Source organism: Lissotriton helveticus, chromosome 1_1, assembly GCF_964261635.1.
Source record: "Lissotriton helveticus chromosome 1_1, aLisHel1.1, whole genome shotgun sequence".
NCBI lineage: Eukaryota > Metazoa > Chordata > Amphibia > Caudata > Salamandridae > Lissotriton > Lissotriton helveticus.
The window spans coordinates 736,108,244-736,127,925 of record NC_136057.1 but is presented as its reverse complement, the minus strand read 5'-3'; the positions used below and the strand labels follow the sequence as shown (position 1 = coordinate 736,127,925).

Below are 19,682 nucleotides of genomic sequence, written 5' to 3'. Positions count from 1 at the left end.
TCTTGTTGTCATTTTTCTATTTGTACGTTGTTTCCTTCCTCCACTAAGTCGCCATGCCACTTCCCTTCTTGCCCACAACTGTCCTACATAGATTTCACTCCCTCAGCGCTTCCTGCTTACACATACGCTCCCATACGTTAGAGAGTGCACTTTTTGTCTTTAAATAAGCACTTCACTGCAAATAAAACTACTTATATACAAATACTGAGTAATGTATAACGCCAATAGCTCTAAATTTACAAATACAAGACCAATTGCATTGCAAATGCTTGTTTCTTTTACTGTCAAAATTAATTCATAATACATCAAGTTCATTAATCGAAACATTAACTTTGGGTCCTCTCTTCTCACACCAACCTTACTTCTCTCTTTGCTCCAACCATTCACAAAGATAGAGTATTAAAGGAAGGGACACACTAAGTTTCAGCCCTAGCAAGAACAGGTACACAGTGCTATTTACAAAGGTAAATGGCAAATGGAAAACATGGATAAAAAAGCAATGAGTCAGCTTTGATGATGGTGTGATTGAAGTACGGTAGGGAAACAGAGGACACAAGCCATTGTGGTACAGAAGAGGAAAGGCAACTACTACAGGACAATACAAAGAATGGGGAGGGGAAACGGACTCAATTAGTCCCCTGGGCCCAAAGACAAGCTGAACAATATGGTCCAATCCCTGGCAGCCCCCTACATCAGCAATCAGAGATCTCTCTGCACCAAGATGTTTTTTTTTAGACCCATCAGCCTTAGGGTGGTATTAACCCAAGCGTTTTGCCTTACTCCTTCATTTGTTTTGCTGATCATATTTGCGTTGGCCTTATGACTCTGTGCACTTTACCACTGCTACCAATGCTAAAGTGCACCTGCTTACTCCCTTAGACATGGTAACATTGGTTTACAACCAACGGCCACGTTTCTTTACTTGTTAGTCCCTAGAAAAGTGGTACTATGTGTGCCCAGGGCCTGGAAATTAAATGCTACTACTGGGCCTGCAGCATTGCTTGTCCCACCAACTTAAGAAGCCTTTTAAACATGTTTCAGGCCTGCCATTGCAGCCTAAATGGGCAGATTTAAAATGCTATTTAGACCAGGCAAAATAAACATTTTACCACAGTTAAACCTTTCTTTTTAATACACATAAGTCTTACCTAGTGTAGGCCCTAAACAGCCCACAGGGCAGCGGGCCGTGTATTTAAAAAATGGAACATGTACTTTTAACTTTCACATGTCATGGTAGTGCAAAACACTTAAATTTGCTTTTTACCACTGCAAGGCCTACCTTGCTCATAAGTTAACATTGGTTACCCTATTACATTTAATAAGAGAGAACTTTCAATTGGGAGCGATTAGGAATGCCAAGTTCAGTGTCAAGAATTGTAATTTGAAACCCTCTTTAATGATTATGTCCGATTTTAAGTCGCAATTCTGAAAATGCCACTTTTAGGAAGTTGGCATTTTCTTGTCCCAACCATTCGGTGCCTCCAGCCTGTATCTTGGGTCACACAACTTGTCAGTTGTTCTTTTTGTACAGCTTCCAGTGTGAGACAAAGGGGGAATATGTGTTGTCAGGATGGGCCATCTCTGACATGAGGGGAAGGAGCTCCGCCTACCACACGTGCACATCACAAAGGCTCTGCCCAGCACACAAAGGGTTTGACACTAGCCTTTTGTGCCCCTAGACAAGCTGCGGCCCGGGCAAGAGGGCAGGAAATTACAAACACCTCTGGGGATGGAAATCTCCAGAACCTTGTCCTACTTCAAAGCTGGCACTAAGTATAAATATTGGACCCTCAGACTCAACTCTTTCGTATGCCATCTTGACCCGTGGAAGACTCAGAAGGACTGCTATGCTGCTCTGCTGCACTAAAGAATGCTACTCTGCAGCCCTGCTACTCGGCTGCCTAAGTGAAAAGGGCTGGACCTGCATTTTAAACCCGGGACCACCAAAGTGAATCCAAGGGCTAGTTGTCTGGCCTCTTGATCATAGCCTCAAGGACAGAAAAGGCTCCAACCACCTCGTCTCTTCCTGCTGCGAGTCTTGCCCCCCAGAATGTGCCAACCCAGTCCTTGACCCTTGGAAGTGGGCCCGAAGGTGCTCTGCCAGTCCAGCTGTGGTCAAAGCAGAACTTTGCATTGCAGCACTGCATCAGAACTGCTGCTGCGCAAGGTCTCTTTGACGCGGGACTTTGCATCACAGTCATGCTACTCCTAAAAAACGCCACTGAACAACACATCCTAGATGCAGAACCACACATCATACCCAAGCACTTTCCCAGAATTACCGCTGCATGATGCATCCTTGATGCAGGACCTCCCATCGCAGTCCAAAGCCCATTAGACACGCTGCTGCACAATGAATCCTCCACGGTGGATCTCCCAACGCTCCTTAACTCGGATTTCAGGGACTTTGTTCAGTGGGTCTAATTTGGGCCCTGTATCCAACCCGCGCTCCATTGTGGTCGACCTGATCTTTGTCCCGGTCCAGCCGACCAGATAACCACAATTGTCGCTTTGTGCTTCTAGGCATTCTTTTCACTTACATCTTTGAAATGGCATATCTCTAGATTTTATTTTTGTTTCGGTCTAAAATAATTTATTACATTTTACTATATTCTTTTCTAAATTAGTGTGGGATTTTTCTTATGTTGTGTTTTCACTGCATTACTGTTTGAAGTGCTGCATAAATACTTTACACATTGCCTCTAAGTTAAGCCAGACTGTTTTCTGCCAAGCTACGAGAGGTGAGCACAGGTTAATTTGGGGTTTGCTTGTGTTTCACCCCTAAATTAATTGTGGTTGATGCTCGACTACGGTTTCGACCCCCTCAACCAGCAACCCAATTTTCTACAGGGTTGATGGGTCTAAACTTGATAGTGTGACTTAAAAACTGTTCATGAGTATTTAGCAAAACAAAACCTTTGCACACAGGATGGGGGAGCTGAAAATCTGCCATTCCAAAATTAGATCAGAATATTGGGATTCCAGATGGGTGCTGAAGGAGAGTACCGAACATTATTTAGTGACTCCATGACCCAGGTGGCAATAGTCCCAATATGTAGAAAAAACCACAGGCTCAAATCCCGCAGTAGTCCTACCAAAAAGGAAGGTAGAGGAGCTTTACTAATTCTTCGAGAGTCTTGTGATTAGGGCTGACTTTTCTATTGTCAGAATTAATACTTTCTCTTTCCTGAAATTACTGTCATACTTCTAATATAGTGCATTGTGACTGATGGTGGTTGATGCTCTTACTTTCATTTTGCTGTACTCTTGGTGACGATACGCTAGCACTTCTAAGGAATAGAGACATCTACTATAAGATATTCAGAGTTGTACTGCACAGACAACTTAATAAGCTGTGTACCAATGGGTTGACCAAGTCCCATTTTACCTTGTTCCTGTAACAAGAGTATTTTCCCCAGCAGAACTGGCTTCCCCAGGGTGTATGTTGCAAGTAATTTGAGAGCGGTTGGGGAGTGTTTGTGGTGCAACTACAAAGAATGACACTGCCCGTACAAAGCATACTTCAATGTGACACAGTAAGCTAAGAACACTGGCTATTTATGAAAGACTTACCAAGCTGTTGTGTGTCTGGATTAAAGTCAACACTGGTAATTGCATCTCTGTGACCTTTAAAATGGCGCTGCAATGCAGGATCTTCCTATAAAATGTAGATGTTTAGAATTAAACTACAGTTTCAAAATGCAAACTAATACTATAGTATTCACAGGAGAGAAGGTAATTAAGAATACAAAACTATCAGCATATTGCAATAAGTCAAATAGACATGAAGAGCTATGCTGAAGAGCAATCTATTATCCTCTTCAATGGGATTTATCTACATTGTGTAATTTTAGCATTTAAAATCTTTATTTTTTTTATTAATTTTTTTATTATACATATCCAGAAAGTACCATTCACAAATACAGCAAATACCGATCAACAACCATATCATAAAACAGTTAATACATTACAAAAGGGTAGCTATTAATTAAATAGATCATAAAAACGTTAATACAGTATAAAGCAGATTCGAAAAGCAGGAGGAATCTTTTTTTTACCTTAAAATCTAGCTAAAAAAACAAAACCATCCTTTTTTTTGCCTTTTTTTCTCTTCTTCCCTTTCCCCCCTTGGGCAGTTACTACAGTACATTAGTATAAAGATCAGCTAGGTCAATTATAAATCAGTCAATCCGAAACTATAATCAAGCTTAAAATCTTGGGACATGAGGAGCTCTAAAAACCCCAATTAATTCTCTCTTATACCGCCATTGCTTCTCTGCTCCATTCGGTGATGTGTGCCCATATCTTCTTCCCCCGGATTCTGGCCTGCCTGCCTCTACAGGCATAGATAGCCATCTCTTGATTATAAACTCTGAGAAGCCTAGCAAGCCGCATAAGAAATATTGGTGGTTCTGCATCCTTCCATCTAGTGGCTAGCATTATCCTGAATATCGCTGTCCCCAAAAAAAGACAATATTCCTGTTCAGTGTTAAGACCCAGGGAGCTATCATACCTCAGAATCAGCACAGTAGGGGTTAATTCTAATCTGTGACTAAATAGTTATTCCCAGAAACCTAGCAGCCCTTCTTTTAATAGTGCCAGTTTGTCACAATCATACAACATATGAATCAGTGTGGCTGGTCCTAACCCACATCTAGGGCATTTATCATCTGTCCTTTTCCCCCATATATACAATTTAGACAGTGTAAAATATAGATTAAATATAGTTTTGTACAGTTGAGCTTTTTAAATTGTAGATAAAAGTATTTTGGCAGTTAAGGATAGGCCCATATAGATATTCACATCTGGGTTTTCCAGTTTCGCTGCCCAGGTTGTTTCAGTTTTCTCTAGATCGTCTGATACATTTTCAAGTAGCAGGCTATAAACGTTCCTGATTCTGCTAGATTTCCTTATTATAGCTTCCATAAATGATATCTTGTCTAATTTAATCATGGATCTACCTAAGATAAGAATGCTCCTATTCTGAAAAAAATTAAAATATTGACTATCCGATATACCAAAAACCTGCTGAAGGCTAGAAAATTGAAAGTCTTGCTCTCCCCCGCAGAAGTTCCTACACCGTACCTTTCCCATTTCTTCCCCATAGCATCATTAACCTTGGATGGAAATAGCGATGAACGCCACAGAGGGGTATATCTACAAATCTTCGGGATTGCCATACATTTGGAGACCTGTTTCCATATTTTCCATGAGCTACAGATTACTTTGAAACATACCTTCTTGTAATAACTCGGCTCTAATTGTCTCATTAGCACCCACAGAGCTTCATTTCCTAAAGAGTTCATAAATTGTAGGTATTCTCAGGCCTTGCTCTAATTCATTATTACTATCCACTACAAACAGGGAGACCATCTGATGGAGAAGGGCCACCCAGTAATATAGGGTAATATTGGTAATTGCAAGACCACCCCTATCTTGTGGTGAAGCCAGGTATTTTAGAGCCCTCTTGACCTTCCTGTAGTGCCATATCAAGTTAGAAAAAGTTGGCTCCAACGCCCTCAATATACTATCTTCCACAGCAAGCGGTATTGTACAAAACAAATACAAAATGTTCGGTAGCATGGTCATTTAAAAAAAAATCCCTCTCCCTATAATAGACAGATGTAACCCATTAACTCTCCTTAAGTCCGTTGCTATTGATTTGATCAGAGGTTCAAAGTTGCATTCAACAATTTCGTCCAACTTAGCGCTTACTCAGACCCCAAGATAGACCGCTGAATCTGCTCGCCTAGTGTCATTAAAATATATATTGTCTGTGCATATAACAATCGTTTTCTCTTTGTTCAGTGCATATCCAGAGAGGAGCCCATAACTCTTGGCAATCTTAACTATTTCCTCGATTGCCTCAGCTGGATTCGTGGTTAACACCGCAACATCATCAGCGTACGCCAATACTTTGGTCTCATACGCCTCAGTTATTATTGGTTTAATCTTCCGCATCTGTAGGAGCTTAACCACTAGAGGATTAATATATAAAGCAAATAAAATTGGGGAGCAAGGGCATCCTTGCCTGGTCCCCTTTGATATAATGATATTACTAGAGTCCTTCCCCATGAGTTGCAGTCGAACTGTTGGTTGACAGTACATTGCCTTGATTGCCTTTATAAACTGAGATCCAAAACTGTTCAGCTTCAATATCCCTCATAAAAACTCCCAGGACACCCGGTCGAAAGTCTTTTCGGCATTGAGGAGAATCATAGCCATCTGGCCCCACATCCCGGTTATGATGTCAAAAAGAAAAATAAACCTGCAAATATGGTCTGTTGTTCCTTTACCAGGGATAAATCCGTGTTGCCAGGGGGAAACCAAATGTTCTATAACCCTCCTTATCTGATTGGCCAGAGTCTTAGAATATATTTTTGTGTCTGAGTTAATCAAGGAAATTGGCCGATAAGAAGATGGATTATCTACTGGCTTTCCTTTGTTGTGAAAGATTATGATGTCCGGCTCTTTTCAGGACTCAGGGGGGCTTCCATTATACTGTACACCCCTAAACAGGTCAAGTAGAAGAGGTGTTATAACTATTCCTAGGAACTTGTAACCTCCAATGGTATCTTGTGGGGACCAGCAGCTTTCCCTGGTGCCATTCCTAGCAACGCTGAATGAACTTCCTCTAGAGTGATTTCTTCTTCTAGCTCTTCTTTGATTGGCCAATCCAGGACCCCTCCGAGTTCGGTGCTAGTCACCAACCGTGCTATATCATGTGCGACTTCTGCTCCACCTTTGTTAATATCATCTTGATACAGAATTTGATAATAGTTCTGAAACCCTTTGATGATATCTTCTGGATCAGTATATACTTGTCCGTTTATTTTAATAGAGGGTATTAAATTCAAAGATATCTTTTGCCTAGTACGAAGAGCTAGCCTCCTACCAACTTGGTCTTCGTTTTCATAAGTGTTATTCCAATGGGATTGATATTCCTCTGCAGATCTCTGTGTTAACCAGCTATTTAGTTCCGCTTTTAAAGCGATTATTTGGTACTGCGTTTGACCCCCCCCTTGTCCCTGTGCTATTATCGAGATATGCTCCTCCTCTGCCCTGGCCAAGTCCCACATTAGTTCTTGATCTCCCGCTGTGTCTTAGCCCTGACAACAAAACTAATAGTTTCACATCTAAGAGCGGCCTTAAAAGAATCCCACACAATCCCTCTGCTAGCGATATATCTATTTATATCAAATAAAATTAAATTCAATCCCCAAATAGAACATGCCTACTGGGCCGTCCTCTTCGGGTATTACGGTTAAATTATCTGAATCTTTTTCACTATCAACTATATTAGCTTTATCACATAGGTTGGTGAAATGGGTGACCCGGATATCACCAGGAATAGCTAGGTCGATAATATCCATTTCCTTGTCCTGCAAGAAGGGTACGTTTACTGCTTTCCAGAAAGCTATGTTATCGTTCTTTTGACATGCTTCGTGCAGGGTCTGCCAGGTTTCCCTTTTTAACTCTCTTTTCCTACTAACTAGGGCAGCATGATAAGATCTTCTTGCTTGCCTTATTGTCTTCGTTGATCATGGGACTTCGTGTAAGGCACGCTTCAAATTGAGATTTGTCTTGGTGCAATCTTTATCAAACCAGCCCTGAGCTTTATTGGTGTTATTTTTATATTCCCTTGTTAGTTGTTTTTTAATTTCCTCTGTGATTTTGTTAAAGCAATCAAGGACTTTATGATTCTCTTCAGACAATGAAAGGCATATTTTCATGTGATCGTGAGTATTAATTACTAATTTTCTAATGAAGGCCTCGGGATCAACTTTGTCCCATTTACTGGAGTAACCATTTGAGCTTGCGAGGTTGATGGGGAAATTATGAATAACCTCAGAGTTTTCTTCCGCCCCCTTAATTTTCATACAGAAGGAAATGGGATAATGATCACTCAAGAGAGTATCAAGTGTTTCCCATGATGGCACGAGTGCTGAGTATCAGGAGGATAAAAGGGTAAAGTCGATTCTCGAGTTAGCCCCTCTCCTGTTAAAAGTGGGTTAAGAAGATACCATTGGTGAGCATTGTTCATTTACATAAGCTAGGTCAAAATGGAATATCAATGTATTCAACATGTCCCCTAGCTTTGAGTGGATAAAATGGGTTGGGGCGTCTTCCTTTTCATCCCCAGGCCTCAGATACCAGAGGCACCACGCGGACACCAAGTACAATTAAAATCGCCCACCCACAAGAGTGCCAGATCACCATTCCCCTGGTCCTCTAGGCTAAACAGCTTGCTTTTAAGACTGTTGATGATCTCTTCCCATGAGGATGTATAAATGTTGTTATAAAAATTTATAATGGCCATATTTTTTATTCCTGTCCAGCTAACTAGTAAAATCTGGTAATACTCCATTGAAATAAATTTAACAACTGTGATCCCTCCTGTGTTTGAAACGTAAGTGCACAGGCCCCCTTTATTTCTGCCATGTGTGCTTACAATAGCGGGTGTATTAAATGTTTGGTATCCTGTTAGATTGATTTCTTGGACCACCCAGGTTTCTTGAAAGCACAGTATGTTATAATTGTTTACTATGTCTAGCCATTCAGGAAGAACTACTTTGTCCTTTAAGCCCGCTACATTCCAGGATAAAATTGGTTGCCCCCTGGGAAGTTTCATTTCAAGGGATGCAGCCTCCACGTCCAGTACTTCCGTGTCATTAATCCCTACCTTCATTTGTGTCAAGTCATCCCTTGATAGAGGGTATATGGTTTGCTTAGATGTATTAGAGTTTTCCGGGTGGGTCGACTTTCGAACTATGTTGACTTCAGTATCTATAACCTCCCTGGTATTTGCAATACTTTCCACCCCACCCAATTCGCTTGAAATAGTGCACATCTCTAGGGGCTATTCCATCCTCGTGTTCCTCACTTGTCAATCTTGGTCTTCCTAGCCTGATAACACTTCATAGTGATTACTCAAGGGTATATTCCACCTAGGTGTATGTCTGGGGTGCTGCATTCTATTGTTATAGATGGTAGGGGGCCTACGTAAATTTAGGCTCTGGGGATAGAAGGACCCTAGTGGATTAATACTTATGGTATTATTTCTGTTATGATTGTGGTTGTGCCTAGATCTTATTAGGATTTCATGTACAAGGCCGGGGTCACTAAAGGTCAACACTATAAAATCTCCAGGCAACATCTTATTCTCCTTGCCTACCCAGGCCACCCTTCTCGCCATTTTGAAGCAATTAAATAGATCATGGTTTAAGCCAGTTTGATTCCCCAGCCAGTGCAGGGACTTATTCCTCAATTCCATCCATGTTTCAGTCTTCCTCTGCGGTAATGTGGGTACGTTAGCCAGCACTACCACGTATGGCGTTACTGCAGGAGGTAAGTCTAAATGGCTCATCATTTGGGAGTCATTTGGGGTCGTAATTTCTTTTTAAAAAGCAGTAGAGAGGCTCGGGATCTCATAAGGGACACTTGCCTGAGGTGAGGGATTCATCTGGTCAGAGTGCGTCAATAATATGCTTCTATTTGTTACGAGTCTTGGTTCTGATTGCGTGGTAACGGCTTGTGAAGTGGATGCTGTTGCGATGGATGAGCCAGTTATGATATGTGTATTGTTAATGGCTGTGTTTTGAGGACCTGTCTGTACCCTCCTATCGCTGCTCCCTCCTGCAGTGGAATTTTTCATGTTAAAGGCCAACTCCAAATTAGTTATTCTATTAGAGAGTGACTCTAGTGCCTCAACCAAGGTGCAGCGAAGGGTGTCAATACCCTTTGAGAGGTTTTCGATGGCAGTTATGTTACGTTCTGATGGAGAACAGATCCTGTGCACACGCTGGTGATATCAGTGGTCCTGAAGTCAGAACGCAAATCTTATATAAGAGTGGATAGCGCGTGAAAGGTTCAAAAGGATCAAAACACAAAGTTTCAAGTAGGTGAACATTTTTTATAAGTCAATTGTTGGTCAGTACAGAAAATAATAGCCAGCCGACACGTGTTTCATCACACCGTGTGGGAGATGTGACTCATCAGGGCTAGGAAGGGCATGAAGCAAGAAACAAAGAGGGAGGAAAATACAAAATTAAGAACTGGGATACACACAAAGTTATATCAACAATTGAAAACTGAAAGTGAAAAGACGGTGCTGGAAAAAGTACTAAGTGGGTTGTGAAGACCCTATAGTGAAAAAGGCATGAAAGAGATGACATTGAGTAACCTGATGACCAAATATTCAAAGTGATGTCTGTTAAAAGCTTATGATACAATCGCAGACAAAAAGTCTTAGAATGGGAAGATTTGATGTGCACAGTACTTATGCAGGTTCGACCTAAGAGGAGACAAAAAACAAAACACAAACCAAGCAGGATATCGTTTCAACGTGAGCAGGGTGAGAAGTGTATTGTCGTGACCACATGAGTGACTAACATGAATACTGCAATAAAATAAAAGAACAATAAACATACATAATTGAAAGAGATGGAAATGGCATGTGCCGGTGGTCCAAATACAGTACAGTATTGATTTACTCTTAACGGTACTAAGTGAATAGTGTTTCAGCAAAAGGATGGACATGGCAAATGAAGCAAGACTCCTGAGATAGGTCATAAAACAGATGACATTACAATGAAAGAGGCAAGCGATAAAAATTGTACCCGCCCGTACTGTGGGAGCGTAATATAAAATATATGGTACACAGGGAAGGGAATCACATGAGTGATGAGTGATTCAAACAAACCCGAGCTCCTAACGTGTAAACACTAACTAGGTGCCGATGGTTCATGATTAAATCATATGCAAATGTGAACAGGGAAATGAGTCTGGTATGAAAGCTATATCGCTAGGTAAATCAATATACATCACAGTAAGTGGCTGTTAAAGACATGTCCGGTAGGCATAACAATGTGAGGTGTTATTATATCCATCAGTAGTGCATCAGAAACGTGGGCGCGTAGTATAGAGCAGAAGGTAACATTGTGAAGCAAAAACCTGGGTGACATGTGAATCAAAAATTACGTCGTCCGACAGCATTAAACCTGCTAGGTACCACTAATTCAAAAGTTAATCTTGTACAGATATAAACAGCTGGGTACCGCTGAATCAAAGGTAAATCAAGTGCAAATATGAACAGGGAAATGGGCCTGACATAAGAGAAATTCTGCGTGATTAATCTACAAATAATTATTACGGTGAACGGCTGTTACGGACATCACCAGTAGGCAAATGGTGCATGATTGTAAACACAGGCGTGGTGGAAACCACATATGGGTGGTCGCGTAAGTGAAAATGGCGAGTCATTCGAAAAGTGAGAACGTATCTCACAGGGTGGCGAGCGCGGTATCCTGTGTCAGGCAATAACACATTATGAAGCCAAAGCTGGTGCGGGGCCTAAACAGAGTGCCTGAGTGAGAGCTTGAATACCGTCAACAATCAACAACGGATACTAATATCGTCCGTCGTGGCACAAGTACAACCCCACAATTTTTACAAGTAACGGGGGTAGGTGGGAGGGAGAAGGGATCGGCATGTTAAGACACGCTAGTTGGGAGCAAAAATGAAGTAAGGTGAAGCGCGTGCTACCTGATGTGCTGGGAGGATGACCAGGTTCTGTGGGGGAAAAGAAAAAGGACGGGGTGAGTATCAGAGAAAGGGAATACGGGTGGGGTGATGACTGTCACTGGCTATGGGTCTTACCGTGGTGGCGACTAATGGATGCAAAGTAGGCCATGTGGTAAGTAGTACAGTAACGACCGGGGCACCCCGTGCCGTAGTAGGAGAGAGTAGTACTGGATGGGTACGTCCAGAACTGTCCTAGGTAACCTGGGGGGAAGACAGGGATAAGGTCAGAGGGAGCTAGCAGAGGGCTAGTGCGGTCAGCATCCAAGGGGACGGGATGGCTCTCACCTGGGTCAGAAGAGCGGAAGACGCAATCCGGTCCGTGCGTCCTTGGAAGCGCAGTCCGGGTAATGGAGCCAATGCCGGTATGTGTGCGACATGTAGATATGCCGGCCTGTGGGTGATGATGCGCGGCGGGGGGGGCGTGGCTAAGCTTCCGATAGTGAAGCTAGACTGTGGGCGAGAGTTGGAAACAAGTGAAGACACAAACTTAACTGTCTTTGAAAAATGACTGCCTGTACCTGATACACCCAACACCTGCGCATCAACAAGCTGAGGATCGCCGGGCGCGAAACAGTGCGGTGACGCAGCACGAGACGCAGTTGCCGTGAGCGTGCACGGAGGCTGAGGATCGCCGACGAAGACATGCAGAGCTCCGAGTCTGCCTGCTGCCGAGACTGACCCGAAGAGCCCGGTGAGTTTGGGGGGGGTCGGTGAGTGTGTGTGGTGGGGGGTGTGTGAGTGTTGGGGGGGAGAGAGGGTGCCTGTGTGTGCGTGTGTGCCTGTGTGTGCCTGTAGGTGCGCGTCCACGGTCTCTAGCGAGACCTAATTAACGGCACAAGCTGTTTACTGTGAAGCGCGTTCACAGACCTGGGTCGGCTCGTGCCCAGGTCTGTATCGGCTCGCTCACAGCTCTGACTCCCTTGGCAGGGAGGAAGGCGGCTATAAGTCTCGTTGGCGGCAGCGCTTCGCGCTGCAACGCCAGCGAGACCTAAAAAACCGCTGCTGCCAGACAACTTGTTACTGCACACTGTAGATTTTGTATGCCCACTCCACCACCACTGACCCAGAACTACTACAGCTCAGGCAAGTCCCACTGTGGCTCATATAAAGCTACTGATCCTCCTGGCTCTCTTAGCATTAACTCTAGGTATATAGTGCATGTTCTCCATTACCCTGTTCTCCACTTTACCCATGTGTGCAGTTTCTGAGGTCTCCAACTGCCTACAGTGTTTGGTGAATTGCCAGTTCACCCTACTGTGCAGAGATGCTCTGCACAACCTCTGAAAGCAGGTGACATTTGTGGGCAGTAAGATCATACGCATGAGCTCATCTGCTGGGACACTGAGGGATCCATTGGAGGATGGTGCCAGAGAGAGATCATGTAAAATTCCAGCCAGTGTCACAACCTCTACATTTCCAGACAGAGTAGCTGTAACCAGACAGCCTGCTTGAAGCAGTACCAGATGGTGGATGTGTTGGATGGACCTGCCCATTAAGAAAGGCAGAAAGGCACACAGTTCCTGGTTTATGTGATGCTGCTCCTCCTTTAATGATTAGAGGTCCTTGACTGCCACCTCGCTCAGGTGACTTCCCCAACTGTGGGATGCTATATGGGTCACCCCAGAGACTTCTAGAGGGGTTATGGAGGCCTGTCTTTTGCAGCTCAAACTCACATCTGACATCCACCACTGGAGGACCTGAGCCATCTAATAAGACAAAGATCTTGTCTGAAAAGTTTGTGCATGGTTAGGCCTATTGCAGGTTCCAATGAAGGGCCAACATATGCAACTGAGTCTAAAGCACAAACAGGACGCAAGATGCTAACAGACCCAGACAGCTCAGAATCAAAATGTGGAACAAGAGCTGTTGCACAAAACCTCGAGATCGTAGCCAAAACATAAGCGACTCAATGGTGCAGTTTAAAGGCTTTGAACACGACTGTGTCTGAGATGGCCCCAGTACAGGGTATTCTCCGTGAAGGCTGAAGAGGAGACATGGACTTGGTTAGACCTAGCATATATTTCAGTGATTATCCCTGACTTTTTGCCTCTACCACCTTCGCTTTTAGATGTTTTGGGTACTTTGCCACTGCTGATCAGTGTCAAAGTACAAGTGTTCCCTGTGTAAAGTGTAATGGTAATTGGTTGGCCATGATTGATAGGTTTGCCTTTCTAGTAAAGTCCCTAGTGATGTGCACTGTGTGCGCCAGGGCTAGTAATGCAAAAGTGCGTGGAGAAGGGAACTCAGGCCTGCAGTGTATGTCATGCGCACAGTTTGCTAAGTTAGCTAAGTTAGCAATTTGTCCTGACAAGTGCAACCACTTGTCAGGCCTTACTTTCCCTTTTGCGTACCCAGTGGGCACCCCTGTGGTAGGTCCCGGGTAACCCTGGGCAGGGTGCAGTGTAAGTAAAAGGCAGGACATATACTAAGGAATGTGTTATGTCCTGACAGTGAAAAACACTCCATTTCGTTTTTCACTGCAGAAAGGCCATCCTGCCCATAGGACAGAATAGGGGAGGCTGGGTGTTGTGTTTGTTAGCCTAGTTTCCTAGAAGTTTAAAATGGACAGGTGAAGTTTAGTATGTATGAAATCACAGCGTCATAACACACGTGTGCATCAAAGGTGAAGCGAGTCTCGGACGCGCTGGGAGCGAGTCATGGTGCACCGCAGGCGTTGGTGAAGAGCGCCTGGTCAGCGTGTGCATCAGAGGTGAAGTGAGACCCGGACACGCAGGGTGCGTGTCGTGGTGCACCAAAGGCGCTGGTGAGGAGCGCCTGGTCGGTGTGTGCATCAGCGGTGAAGTGAGTCTCGGACGCGCAGGATGCGTGTTGGGGTGCACCTGATGCGCTGGTGAAGAGCGCCTGGTCATCGAGTGCACCGGAGGAGAAGTGAGGCTCGGACACGGTGAGCGTGTCGTGGTGCAGCCGAAGGCGCTTGTGAAGAGCGCCTTGATATCGGGGCACCGGAGTTTGAGTAAGTCTCAGTGAAGCAGTGTGCATGCTTTGGTGCAACCTGGGACTGTGGTGGTGATCGGCTGATCATCGTGTGCACCGGAAGAAAGTGAGTCTCTGCAGCGTGGTGTGCGTGTCTTGGTGCCAACTGAGACCACATAAGGAGTGCCTGGTGAACGTGCACTCAGAGTCGACGTGAAGTCCCATCAGCGTTGTGTGTGCGGCTTCGTGCCCGATGAGACCCGGAGGGGGCTGTGGTGTACGTGTACCCAGAGTAATGTAATCTCAGGGGCTTAGGGTCCGTGTGCCCTGCGGCCGCCTGCAACCTTCATAACAGTTGTGGCCCGGACCGACAGCTGAGCTGCCAGGCCGAGCCACTGAGGCCCATTGAGAAAGTTCTACACTGAAGGCCCAGGTCGCTCAAGGAAGAAAGGAGAGTGGGGTCGCGCCCCCAGGTAACGTGGATCACTACCTGGGCCGGGTGCGGGCTCGGAGAGACACTCTCTCGGCCTCTCAGTCCTTCTGGCGACGTGAGCCTTTGCTTCGGCTCAGAGTGGGGTTCGTACTGTCCCAAGGAGTGGCAGTACTGGGGCCTGAGTGAGAAGCTATACTTTATGTCATTGTGGATACGTGTGGGGGGAAACTGTTATCGAAGAGGCTGATTGGCGTAATACACTTTGCTAATATTGCTGCTAATGAACTGCCGGACTGTCTTATGACACCTGACATTATTTCTGCATAACGTAGTACACGATTGTAGCGCTACACATTGCATTATTTCTCCATTGCAAAGTACAGGAATTGCAGTGGCCCACATTGCATTATCTCTTCATTGCAAAGTACATGATTGTAGCTGGATTTAACCCAGATCTGTGACTGGGGGTGAATGCATGACTATGTTCAGTAAACCTCTACTATCTGGTACCAATTCCAGTTTTGTAAGCCTGTTGTTATTTTGCTTGCTGCGCCACCCCAGTTTGGACCCAGCCATGTGCAAATCAGCTTGACCTAGCCCGAACTACCAGGCTAGGTACTCCCTGGACCGGAAACAATGGATTTAACCCAGATCTCATGACTGGGGGTGAATATTTGATTTGTTCTGCATTCCGTCCATCATTTGTGTGTCTTTTGCTTTCTCGCCCTAAATATGCCCAGAAGTGGGTCCCGGGATCAGTGTGCCACTGGATTCAAGCTAGCCTGGCTGATGAGGAGTGATTCCCCCCACCACTGGTCCCAGGATGCTTGTTTCTGGTCCAGGGAGGACCTTGCTTGGCAGTTCGGGCTGGACTGTTCCCATGAGGATCAGGGTCAAGACTGATTAGCATAAGGCTGCGTCTAAACTGGGGTGCACGGTGAGCAAAATAACGATGGATTTTACCCTGATCTCTTGATCCATCCATCATTTGTGTGTATTTTAGTTGTTGAACATGACATGCAGGGCTCACTGGATGCACATGTTCTGGCTTACAAACTGAGATCAACTGGTGACTCCAGACACCAGTCCCTGCTGTCCCTCCTCTAGGCAACAGCTGTGTCTCTCTAGGCACAGACACTCTTCTAGCCTCTGACAATATTCCTCTAGCACTGGAAGCATCTGTGGTCTCACAGACAGCTTCTCAGCTCCAATCTCCAGAGGCATGGCATTGGGGACTCACACTACAAGCGGTCAGAGAACAACTGACGTTAAACTACCCAGTTCATTTGGTCAAGAGAGCCTGAGGTGCTTAGCAGATACATCTACGAAACATGAAAATTGTAAATAAAATAAAAAAGGCGAAACACCACACTGAAAATCAGAAAAGTAAAAAAATGCAATATTTTTAAATTATGTGAAATCTGTAAAAATAAAGTCACAATTAAGTGCAAAATAGGAGAATGAAGTGTCTTTCATAAAACCTTGTTTAATGTTGTGCACACGTACATCAACAAGAGACTGCACTGCTTTTAAACAAGTGCACAATTTGCAGATTTTTTTTTTTTAATTATTATTCACAAGCACATATGAAACAAATACTCCATCAAATTATACATCGAACAATGAGGCAGCAGTCATGCCTTAAGATCGTAAATGACATTTATTGCACAGCTCACATGCCAATTAAGTTGATGGCTTGTCTTGTGTTAATGCCATACCCATGGCTTTGCTCTCTGTATTAATTTGCTGTTTCTGCCTCCTTTTGTAATATAGTTAGCGCCTTATTCGCATGATGAGTATTAAATAAAACATAATCAATTTACGAACATTAAACATTTTAGACTACTGCATTTAATCAAACTTTCCAGTGTCACACTACGAGTACATGAGCGCTTAATTTGTAAAATAGGAAGTCCAGGTGCTCAAATTTTTGGAAGAGGCCACACCCACTTTGCCTGGCTCCACCCACTTCCTTCACTGGCTCACGGAGAACACGCATGTCCACCTAATGAGTCACCAGGCTAACAAATAACTGTTCTGCCTAAGTAACTAGCATAGCTCGTTAACAAGGAACCAGTGCACTGCATCCTTCACCCTGCAGTTAGCTAGGGAGGAAAGAACTGAATGATGTAAATGTATTTTGTTTTATGGCGCAAGCTTAACCCGAATGTATTGGAGCGCTGAGACTCAAACCTCTAGCTCTAGCCGTGACGCCACGTTTTCACCTTGTTTGCACGTGGGAGAGCAAAAGCTTCATAATACAATTTTGTAAACATTTGCCAGTAGTTGACTTTGTGTACTTGAAAAACAACGCATAAAGTGACAAAAAGAACATAAAAAATGGTTTGTGTGTTTGTCCGTTTATTTTGACGTTTCGTGTTGCACCAACCTTTCATGTAACAAACAACCTTTTCAACTGCACAACACACATCCTTGGTTTGGCCAGGCTCCATCCGACTCATGATAGCACGAGTGTAAAATGGTTATTTAACTGCAGCTGGACTATAGACACAAATTTGGTGGAAAACAATAACAGGTGCTTCGTAGACTTCTATTATGTTTGCAGTACTCTTTCCTCCCTCTTTATCACAACACTCTCGTTCAGAGTCACAATATAGTACCAGGCCTTCCACGTATATATATCCACGCCAGCAGTAATTTTAAAAGGAATAAACAACTCAAACTGCACCAAAAATGAAAAATTACTTGAATGTAAGGACTGTGGCGCAGCCAGACCATGAGCTGTGTAAAGGCAGCACCGCAGCTCTGCTCTGCTTTCTTAACTTTGTTAAGATTTACGGGTTCGGTTCCGGTGCGTTCATGGAGGGCCCGGCGGCCGGGACATGCACTGCCTTGATTACTCTATTAACTGACTAGGCCTGGCCTGCCAGCCTGCCTCGCGTGGTGCTGCTGCCAGTCCTCGCATCTTCGTCGGAGGGTCGGGTGAGATCGCGCTAGCTGGCACAGGCACTCAGACCTTGAATGGCGATTAGGGAGTCGGAGGTGGGGCGTGGATGCGTGGCAATGCGCAATCTGAAAAAATCTGCGCACGCTGCCTACCGCCGCTCAGCCCCTGCCCCCACAAAACCAAAATACAGCCCAAAATCAGTGTCCCGACAACTGGGCCGGCCACACTAACTGAAGTTTAACTAAGAGCTGCGGACTTCAGGCAATCAACAAGATTGAGATTGAGAATGAAAAGGGGGGGCCCTCGGCCCCCCCGCACGCATGGCGGCGCGGCGACCGCCTCACCCCCTCTCTCCTCGGGTCCTTCGACGGTGGGGGCGTGCCCTGGGGGCGCGGCCCACCGCCGATTGGCCGGCGCCCCTCCTGACCCGGAATCAATGGACTGGTTCCGGGTCGGGGGGGGCGGGCGTTAGGAGGGGCCACCCGGCCCCTCGGGAATAAGAGGTTGGGAGCGCCCAGGAGACCCCCTTGTCCCTGGACGCTCCCTCGCTGAACGTTGTGCCCCGCGTTCGGGGCTTCTTTGTTTTGGTAATTTTCTCCGTTTATTTTTCAGGTTCAAGATCGAGCACCGGGAACTGCCTGCCCGAGCGGAGTCCATCAGCGGAGAGGTCTCACGAGCCAGAGCGGGCGGAGTTCATGCGAGGCGCCACACTGGGGCGAGCGGGCACCGTGATTCGGAGCGGCTAGGGAGCTGCGCCGCATTGGAGCAAGTCGGCCGCATTGGGGCAAGTCGGTATTGCAGTTGAGGGACCGGCGCGTGAAGAGGTATTTGGACGGGGTGGGGCGCTGCATCGGGGAGCTGTGAGCCAGACGAAGGTTTTCGTCGAGAGAGACAGGCATACACTGCTTGCGGACCCGGGCAGCACCGGTAGTTTAACGAAGGGGCTGAGACTTCTTTGTTGGGCGGTACGAGGGATTTCCCGCCTTCGGGGGTAATAGAAGGCAGGGGACACAGTAATTGTTTTCAGAACGCCCGATTTGCGCGGTTTATTTCTAGCGCGTAATCGGAGGCAGGGGACACAACAGCTGTTTTGTGAAAAATCCGGATTTGTGCAGTCTATTTCTCGCGCGTAGGGCCACAGCCTTGTTTAATAAGTTCTACGCTGTGAGGAAAGTGAAGCAGGGTCGACCAGGGCAGCCCCTGGATGGGAGACCCCTTACAGAAAGTGTACAATTAAGGATATATAATTATTCTTGCCTGGAAGGTGTATTATAGCGCTATTTGTGACATTTCACAACTGTTTTTCCATAAAGTGATCTGAGACTTCTTAATTAATTTAATTGTACAGAACAGTGATTTGGCTTTTATAACTGTTTTTTCATGCCTGTTTTGCATTAAGTATTTCGCCGTTGTGACTTTGAGCAACAAGTACATTTACTGTTATTGCAGAACTATTCTGGCCTTGAAGGAGTGTTAATTTACTGTGCTGATACAACTGAATGTAGTGGTGCACAGCACCAGGAAGGTCAACAGGGGAGGGTTCAAGCCTTCACTGTATTTAACCTGGGTTTCCTAATTCTGCTCCTGCCTTTATCACACGGTGTTAACACATCTCTCTATTCCAGGTATTTAACGTCACTATTGGTGCAATTCACTCATTTGAGAGGACGTAAGGACGTAAGGTCAGTCGGCACGCAACCTGGTGTTGGGCTTCACCGCAGACGAATATCGCCGGCGAGTACGCAGGACTGGTCGGTAAGAGGGGCGCGGGGGGCTGGCATTCATCGCTCCTGGTGGCCGCCGGGTGGGTCTACATTAGGTTTA

General features: G+C 45.2%; 1 protein-coding gene across 3 annotated transcripts in view; it reads right to left on the bottom strand.

The window, feature by feature from the left end:
* LOC144816539 (uncharacterized) overlaps positions 1-19,682 on the bottom strand; it is a 1,138,385-nt gene that overhangs the window by 1,058,897 nt on the left and 59,806 nt on the right. For all 3 annotated transcript variants that reach the window (XM_078674268.1, XM_078674269.1, XM_078674271.1), the window contains exon 4: positions 3,574-3,658. In XM_078674268.1, the coding sequence (XP_078530394.1) occupies positions 3,574-3,658 (85 nt within the window). The remainder of the gene's footprint in view (positions 1-3,573; positions 3,659-19,682) is intronic.